The 20,957-nt window shown below is 40.1% G+C and overlaps 2 protein-coding genes across 4 annotated transcripts in view; one reads left to right on the top strand and one right to left on the bottom strand.

Moving 5' to 3' along the window:
* CARF (calcium responsive transcription factor) overlaps positions 1 to 11,124 on the bottom strand; it is a 32,349-nt gene extending 21,225 nt beyond the window's left edge. The window contains exons 1-7 of one of the 3 annotated variants that reach the window (XM_077785121.1): positions 10,898 to 11,124; positions 8,451 to 8,687; positions 7,477 to 7,598; positions 5,715 to 5,981; positions 4,598 to 4,718; positions 2,305 to 2,434; positions 1,831 to 1,915 (exon numbers count right to left, since the gene is read on the bottom strand). In XM_077785121.1, the coding sequence (XP_077641247.1) occupies positions 1,831 to 1,915; positions 2,305 to 2,434; positions 4,598 to 4,718; positions 5,715 to 5,981; positions 7,477 to 7,587 (714 nt within the window). In that variant the 5' untranslated portion in view covers positions 7,588 to 7,598; positions 8,451 to 8,687; positions 10,898 to 11,124. The remainder of the gene's footprint in view (positions 1 to 1,830; positions 1,916 to 2,304; positions 2,435 to 4,597; positions 4,719 to 5,714; positions 5,982 to 7,476; positions 7,599 to 8,450; positions 8,688 to 10,897) is intronic. The other 2 variants (XM_077785122.1, XM_077785123.1) reach the window with 2 other exon arrangements.
* Positions 11,125 to 11,393: 269 nt separating this feature from the next.
* Positions 11,394 to 20,661, top strand: WDR12 (WD repeat domain 12). Its single transcript, XM_021555383.2, has 13 exons — positions 11,394 to 11,501; positions 11,583 to 11,677; positions 12,658 to 12,752; positions 13,398 to 13,504; positions 14,313 to 14,428; positions 14,822 to 14,976; positions 15,634 to 15,679; positions 15,859 to 15,944; positions 16,129 to 16,269; positions 16,385 to 16,490; positions 17,420 to 17,552; positions 18,081 to 18,153; positions 18,855 to 20,661. Exons 1-13 carry the CDS (start codon positions 11,461 to 11,463, stop codon positions 18,930 to 18,932), a joined length of 1,272 nt encoding a protein of 423 aa, XP_021411058.2. The 5' UTR covers positions 11,394 to 11,460; the 3' UTR covers positions 18,933 to 20,661.
* The last annotated feature ends 296 nt before the right edge of the window (positions 20,662 to 20,957 follow it).

A 20,957-nucleotide genomic window follows, 5' to 3' on the forward strand; every position in this document is an offset into this window, starting at 1 on the left:
GAAACTCACAGCAGCAGGGTACCAGAGGCATTTTGCAGTCCAGACACAGCAAGTGTAAGCTGAATATTTCAAGGCAGCCAGCTTTTACTGCTCTGTGTTTGCCCACAGTACCAAGTGCCAAAGGAGTCACTGGCCTTTGGAGTGCAGTGGCTTCACCTGCTGACATCTTGTGTGAGCCACAGAGACTGCAACACTGGCTTAAGCTTGTTTCAGTTCTGGCAGACTACTGAAAGAGTGGAGTTGTGAGCTGACATATTTACCAGCATCTCTCCAAACTGGATCTCCAATAGGATCCTTCAATTCTGTTACTAGTAACAAAACATTTTGACACCTGAAAGATAATTGACACCTCAAAATCCCAGTGTCTCTAGTCTGTGCCCAAAAAAAAAAGGCACAATACATCCCAGCACTCTCAGGTGGATCAGAGGATTACTGCATACAAGAAACAGTTCTGCTGAACAGCAGAGGAAGATGTTTGTGTCCTTAGAACATATTGAAATGTTTAAAATTAAAAAGGAAATAGAAAAAATGTCTATTTCTTTTTCTTTAAAAATAAGAACTTTTCTGTAAATGTCACCGGGAATTTTAAACACAGTAGGTGAAATTTCTTATAATAGATAGAAAAAGCAGATCCTAAGTCTTCCGATAATAGGATACCAATAATAAATGATTCAGATAAGCCACACGGATGTCAAGACAGGAAAGAATGTACCACATAGTGCTAAAAACACACTGAACTTTATGAACTAACTAGCCAACTGAATTAAGCCACTGATTCTATCAAAATGGTATCTCTACCATGGAAGAACTCATGTTAATAATTTTCTGACTTCTGAACATTTATGTTTACATAAGAGTGGATGGTACCACTTGTATTAAATAAATGGCATAGCACAAAAGGAATAGATTAATATATTTAGTTTTAAAATTGTTTCTAAACAGATATAGGAAGAAATTCAATTTCTAGGTCCCTCAAACTGCAACTTCTAGTTATCAGTGGCCAAGCCAATAGAAAAAAAAAATGGTAGATATCTAAAGAGATTAGGCAGTTACAGAGTATAAGCTTTACTTTTAAAAAGTATTAAGAGAAAGTAAAATAAACATCTGTCAGAAAGAGTCTGGCAGCAGGAGGAAGGGGTAGCTGATCTCTCAAGAAACTTCCTGTCTCTCCTCCCTTCCTGTTACAGGACTTATGATGTATTCTAGGTGCTGATAGCATCCTAGTCATCAGGACAGTTCTGCAAACATTTAACAAGATGCAAAAAAGGAAGAGTTCTGTTTAAGTCAAAAGCCGCCACAGAACATAAAGACAGGACATTTTTTAACAAACGAGGAAACAAGCACAAGTAACCTAATTTGCTGGGACAAAAAATAAAAATCAGCAATAATATCTAAAACAGGAATCTGTGGTGAAATATTGATATTAGGGTGCATTAGGTCTCAGAATCTGGACACTGGCCAAGCACATGGATTTTGATTTCTATGTGATAACATAAACCACACGAACAGTTGCAGAAGTCAGCAAAGTTCGCACTGTTGTTCAACAGCAAACCCTAACATGGCACACAATGGCTCTTCAGAGCACTACAAGGTATCAGGTTTTCAGCAGCACTTCTAATTCAGAAGCACATGATGGTCAGTTATTCTAAAATTCTCAAAATAGAAAGGGATTTCACAGCATTTTATGTGTTTAACTGTGCTAGCAGTACCAGTGCTATATACCAAGAAGCTTGAGCACTTCTACAGCTATGAATTATTCCTTTCAAGGAATAGGAATACTATCTCAGAGCTAGATTATGAAACATTAAGTAAGAATTCTTTGTGGCCCACCTCACAGTTCCTGAGACGGCGCGCCCATGCAGGCATATTTAGTGGCAGTGGCTGAAGAGGGATGGGAAAAGAATCTTCCACTAGCCTGAAAAAAAAATAGAAGTCTATACAGACATTCAGAAAAGCAACAACTTAGCCTAAACTACAGGGAAGATCAAATTAGTCTATTATGTACAACCCTAGAGAATATGATCAAACTATGGATATTGTATCAACATGCCTTAAAAATCTGTGGTTTTCATTTTCATATTCTATTTCATTGTTAAAATAATTTACTGTGAATAAAAGTATTTAAAACCCCAATGGTTTCTACATTCAAGTCCTCCAAACATTCAGTACACTGTGGGCTCATAACCTCTTTTCCATGATAATTTTGTGATAACCATTGCAAAAACAAACTGCAAGGAAAAAAGGCAGTGCTAACAGCGGATCAAAGTGATTCTTCATCCCTTTGTTGTTCAACTCCTGACCTACCTGGTAGCTGGTTTTTTTGACACAGTGAGAGATGTCTGTGGATGTAGAATGTAACTGCTTGCACTGTCTGCTATAGAAGCCACCACCACAGTCTGCAGGTTCCCATCACCACACTTCTCTTCCAAAATATCTTTACAAAAAAAAAAAAAAAAATCAGCTTCCTGGTTAATAACCGAATGTAGAAAGGGGAAAAGCAAGCTATCATTAAACTTAGTGTGTTGTTAAAGCAAGCTTTTTGACATAGGAAAGAAGTTTTATAGATGATAAAGTAATCTAATAGTTGTAAATCAGTGCTCAAACTCCTGGCACACTTATGAAGATACACTTGATAAAGCTGCTTATATTTAAGGACTTCGGTAATTGTGCTACTGCTTATGAATCATTCCACAACAAGGCAAATAATCAGAACAACTTGCAAATTACTCTGCTTCCAGGAATCCATATAGGATTGCACAAGTATTTTGTTCAGCTGCAAATCACATACTGGTTGCTTTTAAAACAAGAAAAAATGAGGTAATGATATTGCTTTGTACTTAGAAAAGAACACTTAAACAAGAAAAACAGGCCTCTTGTAATTTAATCTGACATGCTGTTAGAACAAATGTTTTAGCCTTTCTTGGTAACAGGGAGCAATCCACAAGCCAAAAATTGCTCTTAGATTAAAGCCTGTGTGTACACTTAAACAAAAATATAATGGAAAACTGTGAAAGCAGACATTCAATATTTTGGTCTCAACATAAACACACGAGGTGTCTTTAGATGAGGGATTTTTGCCCTTCAGTTATGAAAGCTTCTTTCCCTCATCCAGAGAGAGTGGTAAGCTATTGACACAGTACAGAAATGGATCCACACAAAGCTCCATAAGAAGATTCCTAAGTGTGCACTTGGATTAACAGAACTCTGGCTCAAAGCACTGGCTCCTCCTACAGAGTTATGCCCTTAAGACACTGCAGACTACTCTGAAGTCTGCACCATTCCGTGCATTACCACCATGTGCAGACAAGTGAAACTCAGGAGCTGACAGGTCACTCTCCTTTCTCTTTCACCTCCACAGTAAACTGCTGACAAGTCTCTCCAACTATCTAAAAAAGACCAAATCACTACAAGGTCTTTTACACAGTCAGTCTCTAGAAAAAAGCAAACAAAAAAATCCCCCACAAATGACACCTGCAGCACTATTGTAGAACAAGTATTCAAGTACTATGACACCGAGCCTCATGTTGAATGAAAAATGGAAATGCAAAACTACTATTTAGTATTTCAACTTAGTGCTTACAAAGAGTAGCAGCAATTATTTTGTAACTAAAGGCTCCCAGTCATCTTTAAAGTAATGTAAGACTCTGCTGTAACCAAACCTTGTTTTACCCCTGCAAAGCTGGAGAGGGAGGGAAGGTTGAGCATTAGGGTAGGAACAAGTCTTTCAATGCAAAGTCAGGAAAACATATTGCAACCCTAAGTGAAAAGAGCTACAACTTGAATCCCAAATCTTTCTTCTATCCACCCAGTACCAGGACTCTATTCTTATTCTGGGCTATCATTCCACAAGAACACTTAAGCAGTGCTCAAATCTTGAAAACTTTATAGAGAGAATGAAAAAACAGTTTAAAGAACATTTGAGAGTTTAACAAAATGTGACCACCTCATTCTCACTCTGTGAATGCAACTTAGTATAAAGTGTTTTGCCATCCAGCAAGGACTGCAGATAAATAATAAATGCTTTCAGATTTCAGTCTGTCTATTTTCTAGAGAAAACCTTAAAATTTGCATTTCTAGTTGTGTATCTCAGCACATGCTTAAAATGTGACAGCTAACATTCCAATGAATGGAAAGCTACATCTTATTTTCCTTGACTGGGAACTGAATTTCTAGCTAAATTATTATTTCCTGTCTTCACAGAAGACTCATCATCACCACATCCCTATCTGGCCTGTCTGCACTACAGGAATTAACTACTTCATTCATAATGAAATAATCAAATACTGAAAATTTGAAGCTGATAGTACAGTTGACAGTACAAATATCCTTATTAAAGGTAAATAAGGCAAAAAACAACTCTGTGCTTGATATGTCACATACCCTTCAGAAAGGGGCATAATAGCTCTCATAAGCTTTCCTTATGCTTTTGGCCAATAGAAAATGTGGTGTGTGAGGCACCAGATTCACAATCAGAAGCAGATTCAGGGCGTATTTTGTCTTAAAACTAAGGAAAAGAAACAAGGTGCTTAAAAAAGACCATGGAGGATGAGCTTAGTCACAGGAGCACAAACCCTCGGATCCCACAGGTTAAACTCACCCTGTGTGCTGGTCACATCCAGAAGCTGACCTGGAGGAATAATCACTTGGGTCACTCCTGGCTGGGCAGAAGGAATGACATGCAGCACCTGTCCATTTTCTGACTGGCTGGCAACAATCATCTGTAAGGCAGTCACACAGGAGTATGAATGGCTCTAGTTTGTATGGTGATCACACAGCATGACTGGGTTTGATTATTACCAGAACAGGAAATATTTTGCTTAGAGTTAAGGCCTGTATATTTACTTGACTTTACATAATAAGAAAGCTGTCTCTTTATTGTCAATTTCTTAAAATTACTTTCCCCTTTTAAAATAGGCCTTTCATTAAAGGCAGAAAAAAAACCCCAGTGCTTTACCTGATTCTACAATGAATGACACATTTATTTGAAACTGACAACTCTCTTATTAAAGGTGTCAAACACCTGAAAGCCATTCATAGTTGGATTTGCTGTAATTCCATTCATGGACTAGCAGAACTAATAGTAACATAAAAAATGTGACCTTTACTTCTAAGAAATTGACCTATATGGGCAGCATCTCTTGCAAAAGCAAAGAGAAGAAAAGCTCCAGGGCTTAAAAAAACAATACAAATTAAATCACCTGGGATTCTGAAAAACTTGAATAACTCCTTATGGTATATTTATATAGGACATAATTACAAAGGACTCTGGGTGAGAGAACTACCTTTTCAAAAATAGATGTTACACATTACAAAGCAACATTTTAAGAAAATGCATTCAGGGCTGGGGGAAAGGTGAGACATAATGACTTAGATAATGACTTGGCTTACTGCTAATGTTCTGATTCCCCCCAAAACATGCAGATTTATCCAGGGAATATAGAGAAAACAGCAGCAGTAGAAATACAATATCGTAACACTGCAGCATCCAGGCTCCACACTGACAGAAGACATCAGTTTAAAATTAGTAATGGTTGAAGACAGGATTTGCCTACCTGAAGAAGGGCAACTAGAGCTTAACTGTACCACTGAAAAGTTCCACCTTGTTGCTAGAGATAAGGTCTGAATCAGCTGTTACTACAACAAACCACCACATAAGAGAGTTCTTCAAAGAGCTCCCTCACCTGTAGCACAGCCCTGTCTGCAGACACACTCACCATGGGTGCACTGGGCCCTCCCAGGGGCTGCAGCTCACACAGAGGCTGCCGGGGCTGCTCTGCCAGGTGGAATTCCTCGGCAAAGTGGGACCGTGGCTGGGGCGGCCGCACGGGCACAGCCGATGCAGGAGGACTGCTGGAGAGGGGGACTGTGATGGGCGGGGCTGGGGGACAGTGGCTCTGGCCAAACAATAGATCCCTGGAATCCATGCACGTAAGTTGTTTCCACAGAGGAAAAACAGTAAAATGTCCTTTGAGTAGCAACTTCTACAAAGGTAAAAAAAAAAAAAAAAAAAGAAAAAGAACATTTAAAACCAGTGTGCTATACTGTATAATCAGAGGAGCTCTTGTCCTTCTGGATCAAGAGGCTAACACTAGCAATTCTACTTTTGTTTTCTATTTCCATGCTGAAAATTAATCATATTCCTGCTTCCTAGAATTAAGTCTCTCTATTAAGACAAAGGAAAATCCCTTTTGCTCAAAATCTGCTCCCCAAGACCATGTATCACTTTAAAACACCTCAAGTCTGCCCAGAAACTGAGAAGACTTACCAAAACCAAAACTGTAAAATATACACCAACTTGATTTGACTTCAGAAGAAATCCTAGATACTATTCCAGTTGGCCTTTCCATACATGCATTTAGCTATGAAGAAAAAAAAAAAAAAATCTCTCCACATTTTTAAAACTCTTTACCATAGAAGAAACACAAGCAACACAACCTCCGATTAAAGGCCAAGAATTGCACAGCATAAGGCCAAGAATCAGAGTTTCAAAATCTTAAAAAAATAAAGCATATCTTCATCAAGTTTGCAGAACAGAAGTCCTAGGGTACATGCCATTTTCATTAAATTTAAAAGCATAGGCCTAAATACTTGTCTTGTTGAAATTCTGACAACACAAACATTAAGCATGTAAAAATAACGGAAAAATAGTCAGTCCTTGTGTACAATAACATGTCAAGGTGTCATTTGGCCAATGCAAGAAGGGCTGCAATTTGTTATATCTCTTGCAGCAACTGCACAAGCAATTCTGACATTTTTGCAACAAAAATTAATACACACTAGAAATCAAAGAATGAGGAAAAATGTTTCTTAATTTTATATAAAAGTCAGATTTGATCTAAATAACTTCATCAAAAATTCTGCAGGTATAAATCTTCTGTGCTGAACCTGTCTATCATGAACTACAGCAGAAAATCTGCAACAAACAAACGACACCTGTTGTGTTAGACATTGTGCAGAGACCATAAGCACACAAGTAAATCACTCCCAGAATGACATTTTATGTTAGAAAAACATTTTGCAGAAGCGGATTCATGCTCAGACATCTCCCCATATAAGAAGATCTGGCAATATCTGATAAAAAACACATGAAAGACTCCTCTCCCTCAACACATACACAGGTGTCCCGTGTCCGGTCACTAAGCAATGCCACCTCATTTTCACCTGTTCTGAACCTCTCCTACTCCAATGCATGACATAAAGCATTCTTTTCTGAAGGGTTAACAAAATAAAACAGGCATTTCTTCAGCACCATAGCAGGACATAATTACTGAAGCTTCTCATTGCCTGTAACAGCTGGACAGTCATCAGTTCAAAACTGAATGGCACAGGAATCCAAGGGAAGGGAGGCACGTTCTTGAAAGACACTATTTCTCTAAAGGCAAGAAAAAAACCCTGCGTTGATGAAATAGCATATTTGAAACTCATCAGAGTGGATGCAAAGGAAGCATCTACAAGGACAAAGCATTCATACATTACCTGAAAAATCTGATCATTTGTTTCTGATTCTCCTGTACCATTACAGCTGCCTATGAGCAAATTGTTAGATCCTTCCATAACGATATCATAGTCAGCTCCACTTTGGTCCATTACAATGTGACCTGAAAAGTTTACAAAAGTTCATTTTAGCCTTCTGCCCGGAGACTGCCGCAGGTGTTGTTTTCAGGTCCTACAAATTTCGTGTTACAAGTTCTAATGCTGTTGCAAGATAACAATTCTCAATAAATCCTTCCCTCCTTATCACATTACTCACTGCAGAAAATTTCCAGTGTGTTGCTCCAGGAGTACAGCTTAGCCTTTTATATGAGATAATTTGCTTGATTTCTCATTACATACACAGATACTAAACATACATACACCCTCCCACGGTTTTCATCTGAATATGTCCAAAAGCACTGAACTAACAACCACACACATCTAGAGAACACTTGATATTTAAGCACATGCCAGCAGTGCTTTATAAATATATTAGTCACCTTCTTCCATAATCACCAGAAAGAATTTGCATTATGCAACTCTGTCACACAGACATCTTGAAGTAAATCAATTTGTTTTAAAGCTTAAAAGACAGCATATAAAAGAAATAAAATAGTAGTTACTAATGGTAGTCTTCAGTGGTATGCTTTGGGCAGAAAAAAAACATCAGATATGTAGAACAAAATCTGGCATTAATCACATGGTGAAAGACAAAAAGACAGAGTTCCCAGCACTCCAGAGATCTCCTCCTATCCCAAAGAAAGCTTCAAGATACTCAGCTGCCCATTACAAACCTTCAGACAGATAACATTGGACACTGAATTGCCACATCCACAGGATAACGCACTCATGCACACAGCACACCCTTTAAAGAAGCGACCAATCCCAAACATTCACAAGCAGCAGGACAAAATAACAATTAACTTGTCCCCTACTTAACAAGAGCTTACATATATAAGACCACACACATAACATACCCAACTGGATAGAAGAAAACTTAATTCCTGTAGTTTGGGGTGAAGGAGGGGGAAGGGTGGTCACGATTTTCCCCTTCACTATTTTATTTTAAAGACAGGCTGCATTATATTAGCACATGACTCCTACCAGCTGTATCTTCTTCACCACACCACGCAAGTAAATTCCGCAAGATGGACCTTCTTGGCTGTGGTATTTCAACTGTTTACAGCTTTTGCAAGGAGACTGTAACAGAGTAACTGTTAGAGAGTAACTCCAAAAGAACTGTACAACTCTTAAAGCACTGATTTATTCTGCTTTGCAAAGGTATAAAGGACACAAAGGCAAAGTAAATCCACATCTCCTTGGCTTTTGAAGCTGACTAAAGCATCCTGCTGATACAAACAACATTGAGAAGTTAAGCAGCTCATATGCTCAATATATTAATACTTTAATCTAAAGCAGATTTATTTTTCCATTCAATTTTCAAGTGATGACACTCCAGACCAAGTTCCAAATGAAGTTACTTCATGTTTACTAAATATTTTTGAGCTTTGGATTTCAGAACAACTATAAGATGTTTCAGTTAAAATGTCTGAAGCAGCACAGCAGCAAATGGGGAAAAAAAAACCCAGAAAACTAGATTTCATCATCACTCAACCATTTCCTCTAAGTTCAAAAATGTAAAGAAGAGACAGCTCTTTTGCAAAAGCAGCATATTTAGTTCTTTGAGATAAACTGAATTTGTTCCAGGCATACTGATAACATGTACTCTGAGCATGCTAGAACCCAACAACAGAACACAAGGACAGCTCTATAGGGACAGACCAATGACCCCAGCAGCCCAACATCCTGTATCTAACTATAGTTAATAACAAAGCTCAGGGAAAAAAATCCAGCACTAAGGTAAATACACAGTGATATTTATCCAGCTTCCTTTCATAAGCAGCCTATAAATACCTTAAGTTTTATATGTGTGTTTAAAATAATCCCTGTGGTACAATTTTGCCCCATGATTTTGTCTAATCACTACTGTAACCCAGGCAAACAACTGGCACACACATCACTTGGAAGATCAACTTCATGGTTCAACCATCCAGTTTTCATTAACCTAAATGCTTGTGTGTAACCACAGAGATTATTTTTCTTTTCTTAAAGAAATATGCTTCTACAGAGGTGTACAAGTACATACACAATTAATAGATCTTATAGTCATATAGATATTGCTGACCAATTCCCCAAACAGGAGAGTTAAATCCTGTCCATTCATGTACAAATAAATACATATGTATAGGGGTACTTTGTCATGAACGTGTAAATAACATTTAAGTATCTCTTCATAAACATTAAGTGAGCACCACAAAAATTCCTACTGCAACACCAGTGTATCACACATTTAACAGTCAGCTGAAGGAGAAATGTGGAAGCACAATATTAGCGTACAGTGGGAACAAGAGCTGCACCCTCAAACACACAGGCAGCTCTCTATGCCTCAGCTTTAGCCTTAACACAACTCCACTCCCACTACTTTATAGGCTGCTTCCCGAGTCCAGCATTCCAGGGCCATTTCCAACTCACGGGTTAGTGTATTTTAACACCACGGGTCTATTTCCTTCACCCTGCTTCCATTTGGGAAGCACTTTTCTCAAATAAAGGCAAATCTATGGCCATTGTTGTCCCAGGTTCAACTCTACAAAGACAGCAAGCAGCCACAAAAACTGCTACCACAGGCAAACACGATAACCATCATGAGCAGTGTATGCAGGGTGTTGGTTATACTTAACAGAAAATACATACAGTTGAATGTTTCACCATCAATCTCTTTTGGGGTTTTTCTACAAGATGTTGCAGAGGTTTTATAAGAAGACTTTGGATAATTGCATAGCTTACAGCAATCAAAATACACTGTCTGAGAAAGTTCCCTCTGAGGACATTCTCTACAACCATTCACAGTGGCACAAATTCACAAGGGCATGAATTACAGTAAAATATATGAGGGAGGAAATTAGGGCATAGTGATACTCCCCAGTAAAGGAGTTACAATTAGCTTTGTCAACTTGTACCAGGTTTGAGATTTAGCATTATCTCCATCATGGAAGAGGAGGCAGATACTGTTAAGAATACAGAGAAGATCTGGGGATCTTCTTAACACTTACAAGATTTCTCAAGTCATTTTTTTGTAGACAACGCCAATAACTGGAATATGCACCTGTGTCAATTTCGCTAACAAACAACGTTGGGTCTGTGAAGCATGTTTAAGAAATGGATGCGATTTCAGAGTCTCACGAAACAGCAAACACCCAGCACACCCGCCCGGCTCCAACAACCGGAGTCACCAAAACCAAGTCACCACTCGGGGAAACCCCAGCTGCTCCCCAGAGGCCGCGTGGGGGAAAAATTTATCAACAGCGCAAGCACACAGCATGTCCTCACACAAGCAGCCTTGTCCCAAAACACCACACTCACTTACAGCTTCTTTTTTAAGTCCACCGCGCGTTGGGTTTATTACTTGTAGTAGGCAGTTTATTGAGGGCGTGTCGCCGGACGTGCAGAGGAGCACAGCGCGAGTGACTCCAAGCCGAGACCGGCACTCCGGGCCCGCGGGCGCACACGGGCACGGCCCCGCCGGGCACCTGCCGGGACCCGCCCCGCGCCCCAGCCCTGAGGAGCGCGGACGGTGCCTCAGCCCGCACCCGTCGCACCCCTCGGCACCACGGCCCCGCGGCGGGGGCGGCGGAAAACCCCGGCCGGGGCCCCGTCGCGGCGGGCCGGGGGAGATGCCGGAGCCGCGCTACCGCACCTGGGCCGGGCTGCCGCGGCCCCGCCGCCATGCGCGCCTCCGCCCCGCGCACGCGCGCCCGCCCTCAGCGGAGCGGGGCGGGGGCGCGCGGGGGGCGCCGGGAAGGCGGCGGCGCGCGGCCTCTCGGGAGCGCGGCGGGCGCGCGGCACGCGGGCGGCGCGCGGTCCCGCGGGGGCTCGGCCGGGGCGCGCCGCCGCACGTGGCCGGTGCCGCCATCCGCGGCAGCAGCGGCGATGGCGCAGCTGACGGCGCGGTTCCGCACCGAGAACCGCCGGTGAGCGGCCTCCTCTCCCGGGCCGGGGGTGGGTTCGGGAGCGGGTGGCGCAGAGGCGGTAACGCAGCGCTGTGCCCGCAGGTTCGTCGTGGAGGATGTGCCCTTCTCGGTGCCCGCGACCTCCGAGACCACGGACCTCAGCCAGCTCATCAACAAGCTGCTGGCGGCAGCGCACGGTAGGTGCCGCGGCGTCCCTCGTGTGCCCAGGCCGGGCCCGGCTGTCACAGCCGAGCCGCTCCTGCCCCGCTGCTGGGGCCCGGCTGCCCGCGGTGGAGCTTGGCCCGAAACGCTGCGGGTACCGGCGCGGCCGGGCATTCCCAGGGGAAATGGACCAAAGGCTGGAACACTGTGTGTGCCCGGCACCACAGGCCAGGCTGCCACAGCAGATGGGAATGGATTTATTTCCCAAAACCTGGCACAAGAACTAATGAAACCAGAGGTTTCGGTTTTGTCGCAGCCTTTAAGAAAACCTCGGCTATTCTGTCGGTGCTGAAATGGGCCGACTAACTCGAAAGCTGATCTGGGGAAAGACACTTGTCAGGTGTTGTTGGAAAATCCCATTTTCTATAAGAAACTGGGTCAGTGGTATTATACCCTGTTTCTTGAACCTTTTGCAAGTTGCTTTCCACCCATGACATTGCAAACAATCTTGAACAGAAAACTGGTGCACGGTGGAGTGCTTCTGCTAAAATGCAGAGCCTTTGTCACTTATGTCATTACAAAGGGAGAAATATAAACCAAAAGTTCTTAGGATTTTCCTACTGCTGCCACAAATGCTGGTGGTAACAAGTGGGAAGATCCCTACAGAACAGTCAGGAAGCACTGCTGGGGTTTGATTACACAGAGCTACTGAGAAAATACAATAAGGGGCAAACAACTATTTGAACCCCAGCAGCAAATTTTCCTTCCTCTTAACTTCAATAATCCTGTGGAAGTAATGGGCTGCCCACTTAAAACTGGGAAAAGAAATTAATTGGTTGGGGTTTTTGTTCTTGTTGTCATTTATTTTGGGGGTTTTAGGGGGTTGTTTATGTTTGGGTCTTTTTTAAACTCTTCCTGGCTCCATTGTCCTGAAGCAGTCGCAAAATTATGCCATTCTTGATGGTATCAAATAAATAGTGACACCTGAGCATTGATTTTTCCCAATTTGTTTCAGCGGATCATAAGTATGTGGAATTTGACTTCCTTATCAATGGCCAGTTCTTGCGATTGCCACTGGTCACACACATGGAAATGGAAAATATTTCCACAGTAAGTCATATTCAATGTCTCCCTTTCTTGGACAGTAGAACAGACTTAGGCAGTGTACTTCAATCTGCTTTAGATATTGTGCTGTCAGCTAGGTAGATTTCTTTGCTCAGTTTAATTTCTTTTCTTACTTTCCCAGGAGAATTCCCTATATTTTTAAAATTCATTATGAACTGCAGTGATTAGAGACTGCAGACAGAGCAGTGCAAGGAATGTTTTACAATCTGTTGTCTGTCTAAAGTTCAGAGGGGAAATTCTTCTCTTATTTAGTTCATTAATACATTTTCGTCTCTTATGGTGGGGGATAAAGGGGATGTTTAATATTCCCTCTAGAAAATGTTGCAATGGTTTAGACACCAGTTTTGTATTAGTAAATATAGAAGAAAAATATAAGAAGACTGAAATCACTTGCTTTTGCTTCCAGCTTGCTATTAATAATAATTTGATAAAAATATGGAAAGTAATGTAATTCACACTTTTTTTCTAATTACTTTTGTTCTATTGATGTGGTGAAGGACTTGGATACCAAGACTTTTGCTCAATAAACTTGTATATTCATGCCACACTACAGTTAAATTTTCCTGTTAGTGATTAAAAAAACCAAAACCACACTACATCACTAAATAAATATTTTGTCTGTGAGCTCAGGAAGAAGTGGTGGAAATAGAGTATGTGGAGAAATACATGGCCCCTCAGCCAGAAGAATGCATCTTCCATGATGACTGGATCAGTTCTGTTCAAGCCACTGAAGAATGGTACTGCACTAAGCCAGCCATAAGTTTTGTCTTGCTTATTCATGTTCTTGCATGGTATCAAATAGATCAGTATTTTTTTTCTTTAATAATCCCTTGGGTGGGGGGGTTTTGTTCTTTTTTCTTTTTTTTTTAACCTGTCCAGTCAGCTGCTTGCTTTTGTAAGCAGTTCACTGGTTACACTGTCATGACAGTGATAGATACAAAACAGCTAGAGACACTGAACTTATGATACTGCTTATACAAATGAACAAAACAAATGCTGTTTAGTATCTTTTTTCTGAAAGGTAAACAAGTTCTCCTCATTACTCGTTTTTTGCTTAAACCCTTGACTTCCAACGTGACACCCATCAGCAACAAATAGAATAGCATACCTTTCTGCAGAGATTTTCCTGAAAAAAAGCCAAAGAGGCATAATTGCCTTTTTCTACTGTATTTTCACATTCATTTCCCAATCAGCTAGGTAATGTTCATATATTAAGTAGAGATTTGAAAATGCTTTGAGAACCTTTGGCAACATACTAAAACTAACAAGTTTTGAATTGTGTAAATTATAAAAGGGATCTTAAGTCCCATCAGCCAGAACATGCAGTGCTCTCACTCCTTGTCTTTCCAGCCTGTACTCTTGGCCCTCCAGTTACAAGTCTTTAATGATGCTCTGTAGCAAAAAGATATTTTTTCCTCTTTCAAGCTATTTCTTTTAAACCAGTTACTGTGCTAATAGTTTTCCAAGTTTCTGGTTGAGGCTTTACTTCATGAAACCATTTGTTAGTCTTAAAGACAAAGATGTTTCCAATGCTGTATCCTGTAGGATATTAACTGGCTGCTACGATCAGACCGCTCGGATCTGGTCCATGGAAGGAAAATCCATCATGACAATAGCTGGGCACACAGAAGTAGTGAAGGATGTGGCGTGGGTGAAGCAAGGTCAGTATATATAGCAGGGGAATAGTAATAGTTTGATCTGCTGGGGGAGAAATGTTAGCATTCCTTAACTATGAATATTTAATTATCTAAATGTAATTATTTCAATCTCTGCCAGCGGTGTAAGAAATTAAATAATGGTGTACATAAAATAGTCCTTTGACAATAATGAATATAGTTACTTTAAGATGATTGTTGTCTATCCACCTTGCAGTCTCCATCAGCAAATACTGGTGTATATGTAGTTATATTAATTGTACTTGCAGGGTAACATGATGTCAACTGAAATATATATGAGCTTCTGTCTATCTGCTGTTTCTTCTAGGATTAAAATAATTATTTATAAAGACTTTGGAAAGCTGAGTTGAGTGTGAGTATGACTTTTTTCTTCCTCAGATAGTTTATCGTGCCTGTTACTCAGTGCTTCCATGGACCAAACTGTCCTGCTCTGGGAGTGGAACGTGGAGAAAAACAAAGTGAAAGCCCTTCACTGCTGCAGGGGACACGCTGGCAGTGTTGAGTCTGTGGCTGTAGATTGTACAAGAACCAAAGTAAGTGACTTCTGGAAAGAAACCTTTGTCTTTTGGGATTTAGCAGTCTGTACCTCAAAAATCCTGGTTTTACCCTTGCATGGATATTCATCATCATGATTTCATGACACAGTGATAATTTTCCAGTCTTGTTTTAAGTGGTGGTTATTGAGAATTAGGAGTGTCACATTAATGCTAAGCCACAGAATCACAAAATCATTTAATTTAGAAAACAAGTTAAAATTAAAGTGTATTTTACTTTAAATGCATGAGAATTGTGTGCTATAATGAACTATTTTCAAATTTGACCTAAATTTTCGTGGTGGTTTTGGTGGGAAAAAAACTCCAGAGTTCTTGGAAAAAGCAGGTGGTAAAGAGGTTCTTTCCCTTCACCCAAAAATTCAGCAGTTATGAGCACTCTTACCAAAAGTGGAGTCATTGTTCCCAGCTTGACTCAATATCAGACAGTTTAAAGTCAGACTTTTTAGTGCTGAAGGAAATAGGTATTTTGTAGATATTTTTCCTACAAAGGAAGTAAAAAGAATAATTTGATGTATTTTGAGGGGGATTTTAGGAGCGCAGCACTGTTATTTTTGTGTTATAACCCATTTTTCAATCAGGTCTCTCTTCCAAGGTCTATATGGATCAACATTTAACAAAATGTTTCTGTTCATGCAGTTCTGCAGTGGATCCTGGGATAAGATGTTAAAGATCTGGTCTGCAGGTAGGGTGTTCGTAAAGTTATACATCACTATGCTGAGTTACTGGTTTGGTTAATTACACAGTTTCAGACCTTGTTATCACCTGCATGATGGCACTGTAAATATGGGGATTTGCTTAATTACTTACATGGAGATGGAATTTAAAAATCTGTAGCTGAAGTCTGCTTGTCTTCTGTCCCAGTACCTACAGATGAAGAGGATGAAATGGAAGAAGCAGCTAACAGACCACGGAAAAAGCAGAAAACTGAACAGCTTGGACTAACAAGGGTAAGATGATCTCTGGGTTTGTCCAGGATTTTTCTTTAGAAGGGTAGCCACAACAAATAATTTCTCTTTGCTAAAGGTGACTTTAAAACCTCTGCTGGTATGTCTCAGGATAATCAGACATTTTATTTTTTGAAATAATAGATATTTTGATAACATACTCAAGTCTGTCCCCATTAAATTCTAGACTCCCCTGGCAACCCTCTCTGGCCACACAGAAGCCATCTCCTCTGTGCTGTGGTCAGATGCTGAAGAAATTTGCAGTGCATCGTGGGACCACACCATTAAAATCTGGGATGCTGAGACTGGAGATCTCAAATCTACTTTGGTGAGATCACTATACTCTGGCTGTAGGTTCAGCTGAAGCCCAGCTCAGAGAAAAAGAAAAAACTGTGCAAAATAACAGGTCCTGTCTTAAGAGTTATTATTTTCTTTATTGACAGACAGGAAACAAAGTGTTTAATTCTGTCTCCTACTCACCCCTGTGTCGACGTCTTGCATCAGGGAGCACTGACAGACATATCAGACTGTGGGATCCTCGCAGCAAAGGTGAGCTTAAACATGCATGGTCCCAAAGACCTTCTTCAAAATCAGAACTTTGTCCTGTCAAGAGACATCTCACAAACATTTCTGGTCCCTCTGCTTGAAATCAGCCATTTGGGGGCTTGTATTAAATACGAAGCTTAAATCTATTTTCTGTATTCTGGCACAAGACTTGTTTTAATGCCTTACCTACTAATTTAGAAATTATTCTCTTTTTTTAGATTTACTAATGAATGTTCAACTGTGCAATTGCAGAATGGATTTTTTATTTTAAGGTTCAGACTGAGGCTGATAATCATTAAAGTGCAACAGTAGTCCCTTAGACATGCTGCTATTATTCATAAACAGATGGAATTACAGATATTATGACTGGGCCTATCAGGTTTATTTTCACAGACACATTTCATAGAATGGTCTGGGTTAGAAAGGACCTTAAAGATGATCTATTCCAACCCTCCTGCTCTGGGCAGGGACTCCTTCCATCAGAGCAGATTGCTTAGAGCCCCACCCAGCCTGGCCTTGAACACATCTCTTTTTGTAGACTCTGTCCAGGTACGGGAAGGCCACAAACAGTAAATAACATTTACTTGTTTATCTTCTGTAAATCTAATCCAAAGTTCACTAGCATATTACATGTTGTTAATAAAACCAATTTTTTTTTGTTTGCTTTAAAACAAAATCTTTGAAAAGGAAATTTAGTGACAAGACAATATGTTTTGAGTGGTTTGAGGTTGGTTTCTTTTTTGTTTGGTTTGGATTGTTTCTTTGGGTTTTTTTCCTTCCCCAAAACTTGTGTGGCTTACATTTTTGTTCATTTTATTTAGAGGAAATTTAACACTTAACTTGAATTGCAATTGTGCTGGATTTTGTGTGCATCTTCAAAGTGCTGGTTTTAGCATCTGCTAATGTCTGTGCTTTTACCTCTTTCCATTCAGATGGCTCCTTGGTCCTCCTGTCTCTGACTTCTCACACAGGCTGGGTGACATCTGTGAAGTGGTCACCTACCCACGAGCATCAGCTGATCTCTGGTTCTCTGGACAACATTGTGAAGCTTTGGGACACAAGGAGGTAAAATAAACCTGTGTTTGTTGCTGTTCAAAGGCATGTAAGCTTACAGGGTGAGCTACCCCTCATGAAATAGCAAAAGCAGTCAGAGACATTCAGTGGAAACACCTGTGCATTTGTGAAAAACCCTCTAGGTTTTGGAAGTCAACCATATACTAAAAGGGAGAAAAATACTTGTAGTGTACCACAGGGCTGGAAAACATACGCTGTTGAGCAGCATCTACACATGGAAGAAGGAAGTTGTAATAAATTCTTTCTTTCTAACAGCTGATTGAATTTCAGTCTCAAAGTTGTTTGCAAGCAGATGAAAAATGCTGCTGCTTTCCTCTTTGGGGATGCAGGAGAGGATAATACTGAAGTGATTGGCTCTGGGGAAAGCAGAGGAAGCATCACAGATGGTCAATGTCTGTGCTCTCTGTGTGTTTATAACTGCTTGATCACATCTGTTTGATAGCATTGGGATAGCATTTCTCCCTGGGACCAGTTGTTGTCTGTGATTGCTCACATAGCTTCAAACCTGTTTTTCACTAGTTGCAAAGCTCCTCTGTATGACTTGGCTGCTCACGAAGACAAGGTTTTGTGTGTGGACTGGACAGAAGCAGGGGTAAGAATCTGAAGAGCAAGTTACTTGATTTATATGCATAGTGTTTAAGAAAAGAGCTGAAAGGCTGTTACCTCCTTATGCTTAAAGCTAGAAGAGAACAGGCAGTTGTAGCTGTGCTGTGTTTGATGTCTGGGTGGTGATGTCCCAGGCACTGCAGCATGTCCCCACACCCTGCAAAGGGGAAGGGTGGGAGCAGTAGCTCTGTGGCTGTAACTGAGCATTGTAGTGATATTCCAAACAAGAAGAGACAAGAACAGCCCTGCACCTTACCCTCAAAACACATGTTCCAAGGTAGCTCTGCCATTTGGACTAAAGCTGGGGCATGGCAGTCCATGCATGTAGAAGGGGAAACTGTATAATCCTCTATAGCAAGCTGTTCTGCTACTGCAGTGGTACACACGTATTTAAAATTACAAAAAAAACACCATTCTGTGAATGTTCAAGATTCTGACTGTGGCTCCTGTTTACTGTAGAAGTCAGAAAAAGCTTTAGCAGCTTTCCTACACAAGTTTCACTTCTAATTTTAAGAGGAGAGTAAGAGACAAAGTTGCTTCAGCACTTTGATTCTGGGTTTTAGTCATGCATTAACAGTTCATTATTCACTACTGCTTTTTATAAAGGAAAGAAAAATTGAGTCCTTAACTTCTGTATACTTACTTTGCTTAGTTCTGATACTAATCACAGTTTCCTTCTCTGATCAGTTGTTACTGAGTGGAGGAGCAGACAACAAACTGTATTGCTACAGATACCCAGCTACAGCCTCTGATGTTGGGGCATGAAGGTCAACAGCCAGAAGATTTTTTTTAAAAACAAAGATTTTTGCAGCAGTTGCTCTCTATTAGCATCTCTACACAACTTCTGAAGAAAGGAGGAGTTTGTTGCTCAGAGAGCTGTTCCTGGTTTTGTATTGGTAAGCTATATCCATATTTGTCACAGAAAAATAGCAAAGCCCAAATGGGATTCATGTGAAACAAAGTAAAGGTCATTTCCTCCCTTTTTCATGGCTCTGAATTAACATCTTTTAAATTACTATTTGTATAGCCTTTTTAATAAGAAGTAAACTGTTTGCTGATACTTACAGAAAAATTACTCACTGACTAAATTATTTTTTGAGTTTACCTGCTTTATGTTGGGGAAAAAATAAAGCTTTTATCAACAGTTCATTGGTTTAGAGTGTTATTACTGATGATAAAGACATTTCAGCTCTCCTCTCAGTCTGGCTGTTGGCAGTTCTTATGATCTGGTCCTTAATTAAGAACCCAGGCTTCTTTCTAGGATGAGTACTTGGTATGTGTGCAGTATAAATAGCATTATATACAGGAACTTGACAGATTTACTGGCAGATGAAATATGCCATATTTTAGTAGCTCATAAATTAGGGTTGTAGATTATAGGAATGCCAGCCTTGCACCACAGTACTTGTGCTGCAGTACCACTAATGTGGTGTCCTGGACCTAAAGATGTGTAGAAACAATGGTGGATCACACAGAGAAGGCAGAAGTAGAAGTAATTTGTTCTTACAAAGAACAGATAAAAAAGTTGCAATAGCTTTTAGGTTGATAGAGGATAAGCACTATTCAAACATGCTCAATTTCTCTGCTGGTTGTTTTGCTTTGAGTTCAGCATTCAAATGAAAAAGCTTCACTGCAGTTTGTTAGATTACAGACATGTGATGTTCAACCAGCACACTGTTAAACTGTGTGGAGACCACACATGAATATCCCCACCCATGTCTTGGCTTTCAATCAGTGTAACAGCTGTACAACACTAACAAGTCAAATGCTTAAATTAATAATTTTTCTTTGAAGAGTGGGAACTCTGACCTCCAGGTTTATAATATAGACATATATACATATATCATTATATATAGAATATATATACTACATGTATAGTTCTGAGAAGGGAGTGCTAAGAAATATCAAAGAATAAAACTGATGAAAATGGCAAAGGACAGAGGAAGAATCTCTGATCCCTTTACTTTGCAAGTGAAGTACTGCAACTAACAACTTCTATGCCTATGTCTAAAGACTCATGAAAGCAAGGCAAGTAAGCTTAATATGGTTTTCTTGCCTTCCCAGAAAATTCACAAAACACTTTTTAAAAAAGCTCATGTTACCTGAAGTATCAGTTATCTTAGACTAATATTTAGACTCAAGCGAACGCAGTGGCATTAGCTGTTTTAGTTTCAGTGAATCCATCACATCTACTATCACCTGTAAAAAAAATACACAGAATGTATCTAAAAAAGTAGGTTTTGATAGACCACGGTGAAAAAGCCAGGAGCATTTTTATACCCTCCTCTGGTCTGGAAAAGTACTGTGGCAAAGGAACAGACAAAGAAGGAAGTAAACCATATTAACATGAAGTGATACCAGTGTAATTACAATGTATTTTTTTAATATATCTGTATTAGCACTGTCCACAAATTATCCTGAAACTAATACTTTTTACATTTGGCTGACAGTTCTTTGGATAACCTGTAATCTTAAATAAAATGTTTTAATAAGACTTTCCTTTTGGACATGCAGTCCTTCTGTTTAAAACAATCATGTGAAATTACAAGGATCAACATGAGTTGATTTTAAAATTGCAGAAGAACTGAGTCAAAAACATGATAATCCAGAATCAAGGTGCCGATGGTGACTCTACTCACAAAAAAATACTTTTTTCCTCCCCTAAAAACCATTTCTGCATATTAGTAGTTCCCTAGCAGCATAATACAAAACAGCAAAGGATTTTTATGTACTAATTGCCAATTTTGTTTAAACATAGTGAAGGGAATAAAGACTACTGCAAGATTGACC

This window comes from Lonchura striata, chromosome 8 (genome assembly GCF_046129695.1).
Source record: "Lonchura striata isolate bLonStr1 chromosome 8, bLonStr1.mat, whole genome shotgun sequence".
In the NCBI taxonomy this organism is placed as follows: domain Eukaryota; kingdom Metazoa; phylum Chordata; class Aves; order Passeriformes; family Estrildidae; genus Lonchura; species Lonchura striata.

Bases quoted from the DNA above. Each gene is read 5' to 3' on its own strand.
- WDR12 (XM_021555383.2), top strand. From the start codon at position 11,461: ATGGCGCAGCTGACGGCGCGGTTCCGCACCGAGAACCGCCG. The intron at 11,678-12,657 runs GTAGGTGCCGCG...AATTTGTTTCAG, and splicing joins GCTGCTGGCGGCAGCGCACG to CGGATCATAAGTATGTGGAA. The intron at 16,491-17,419 runs GTGAGCTTAAAC...CTTTCCATTCAG, and splicing joins GTGGGATCCTCGCAGCAAAG to ATGGCTCCTTGGTCCTCCTG.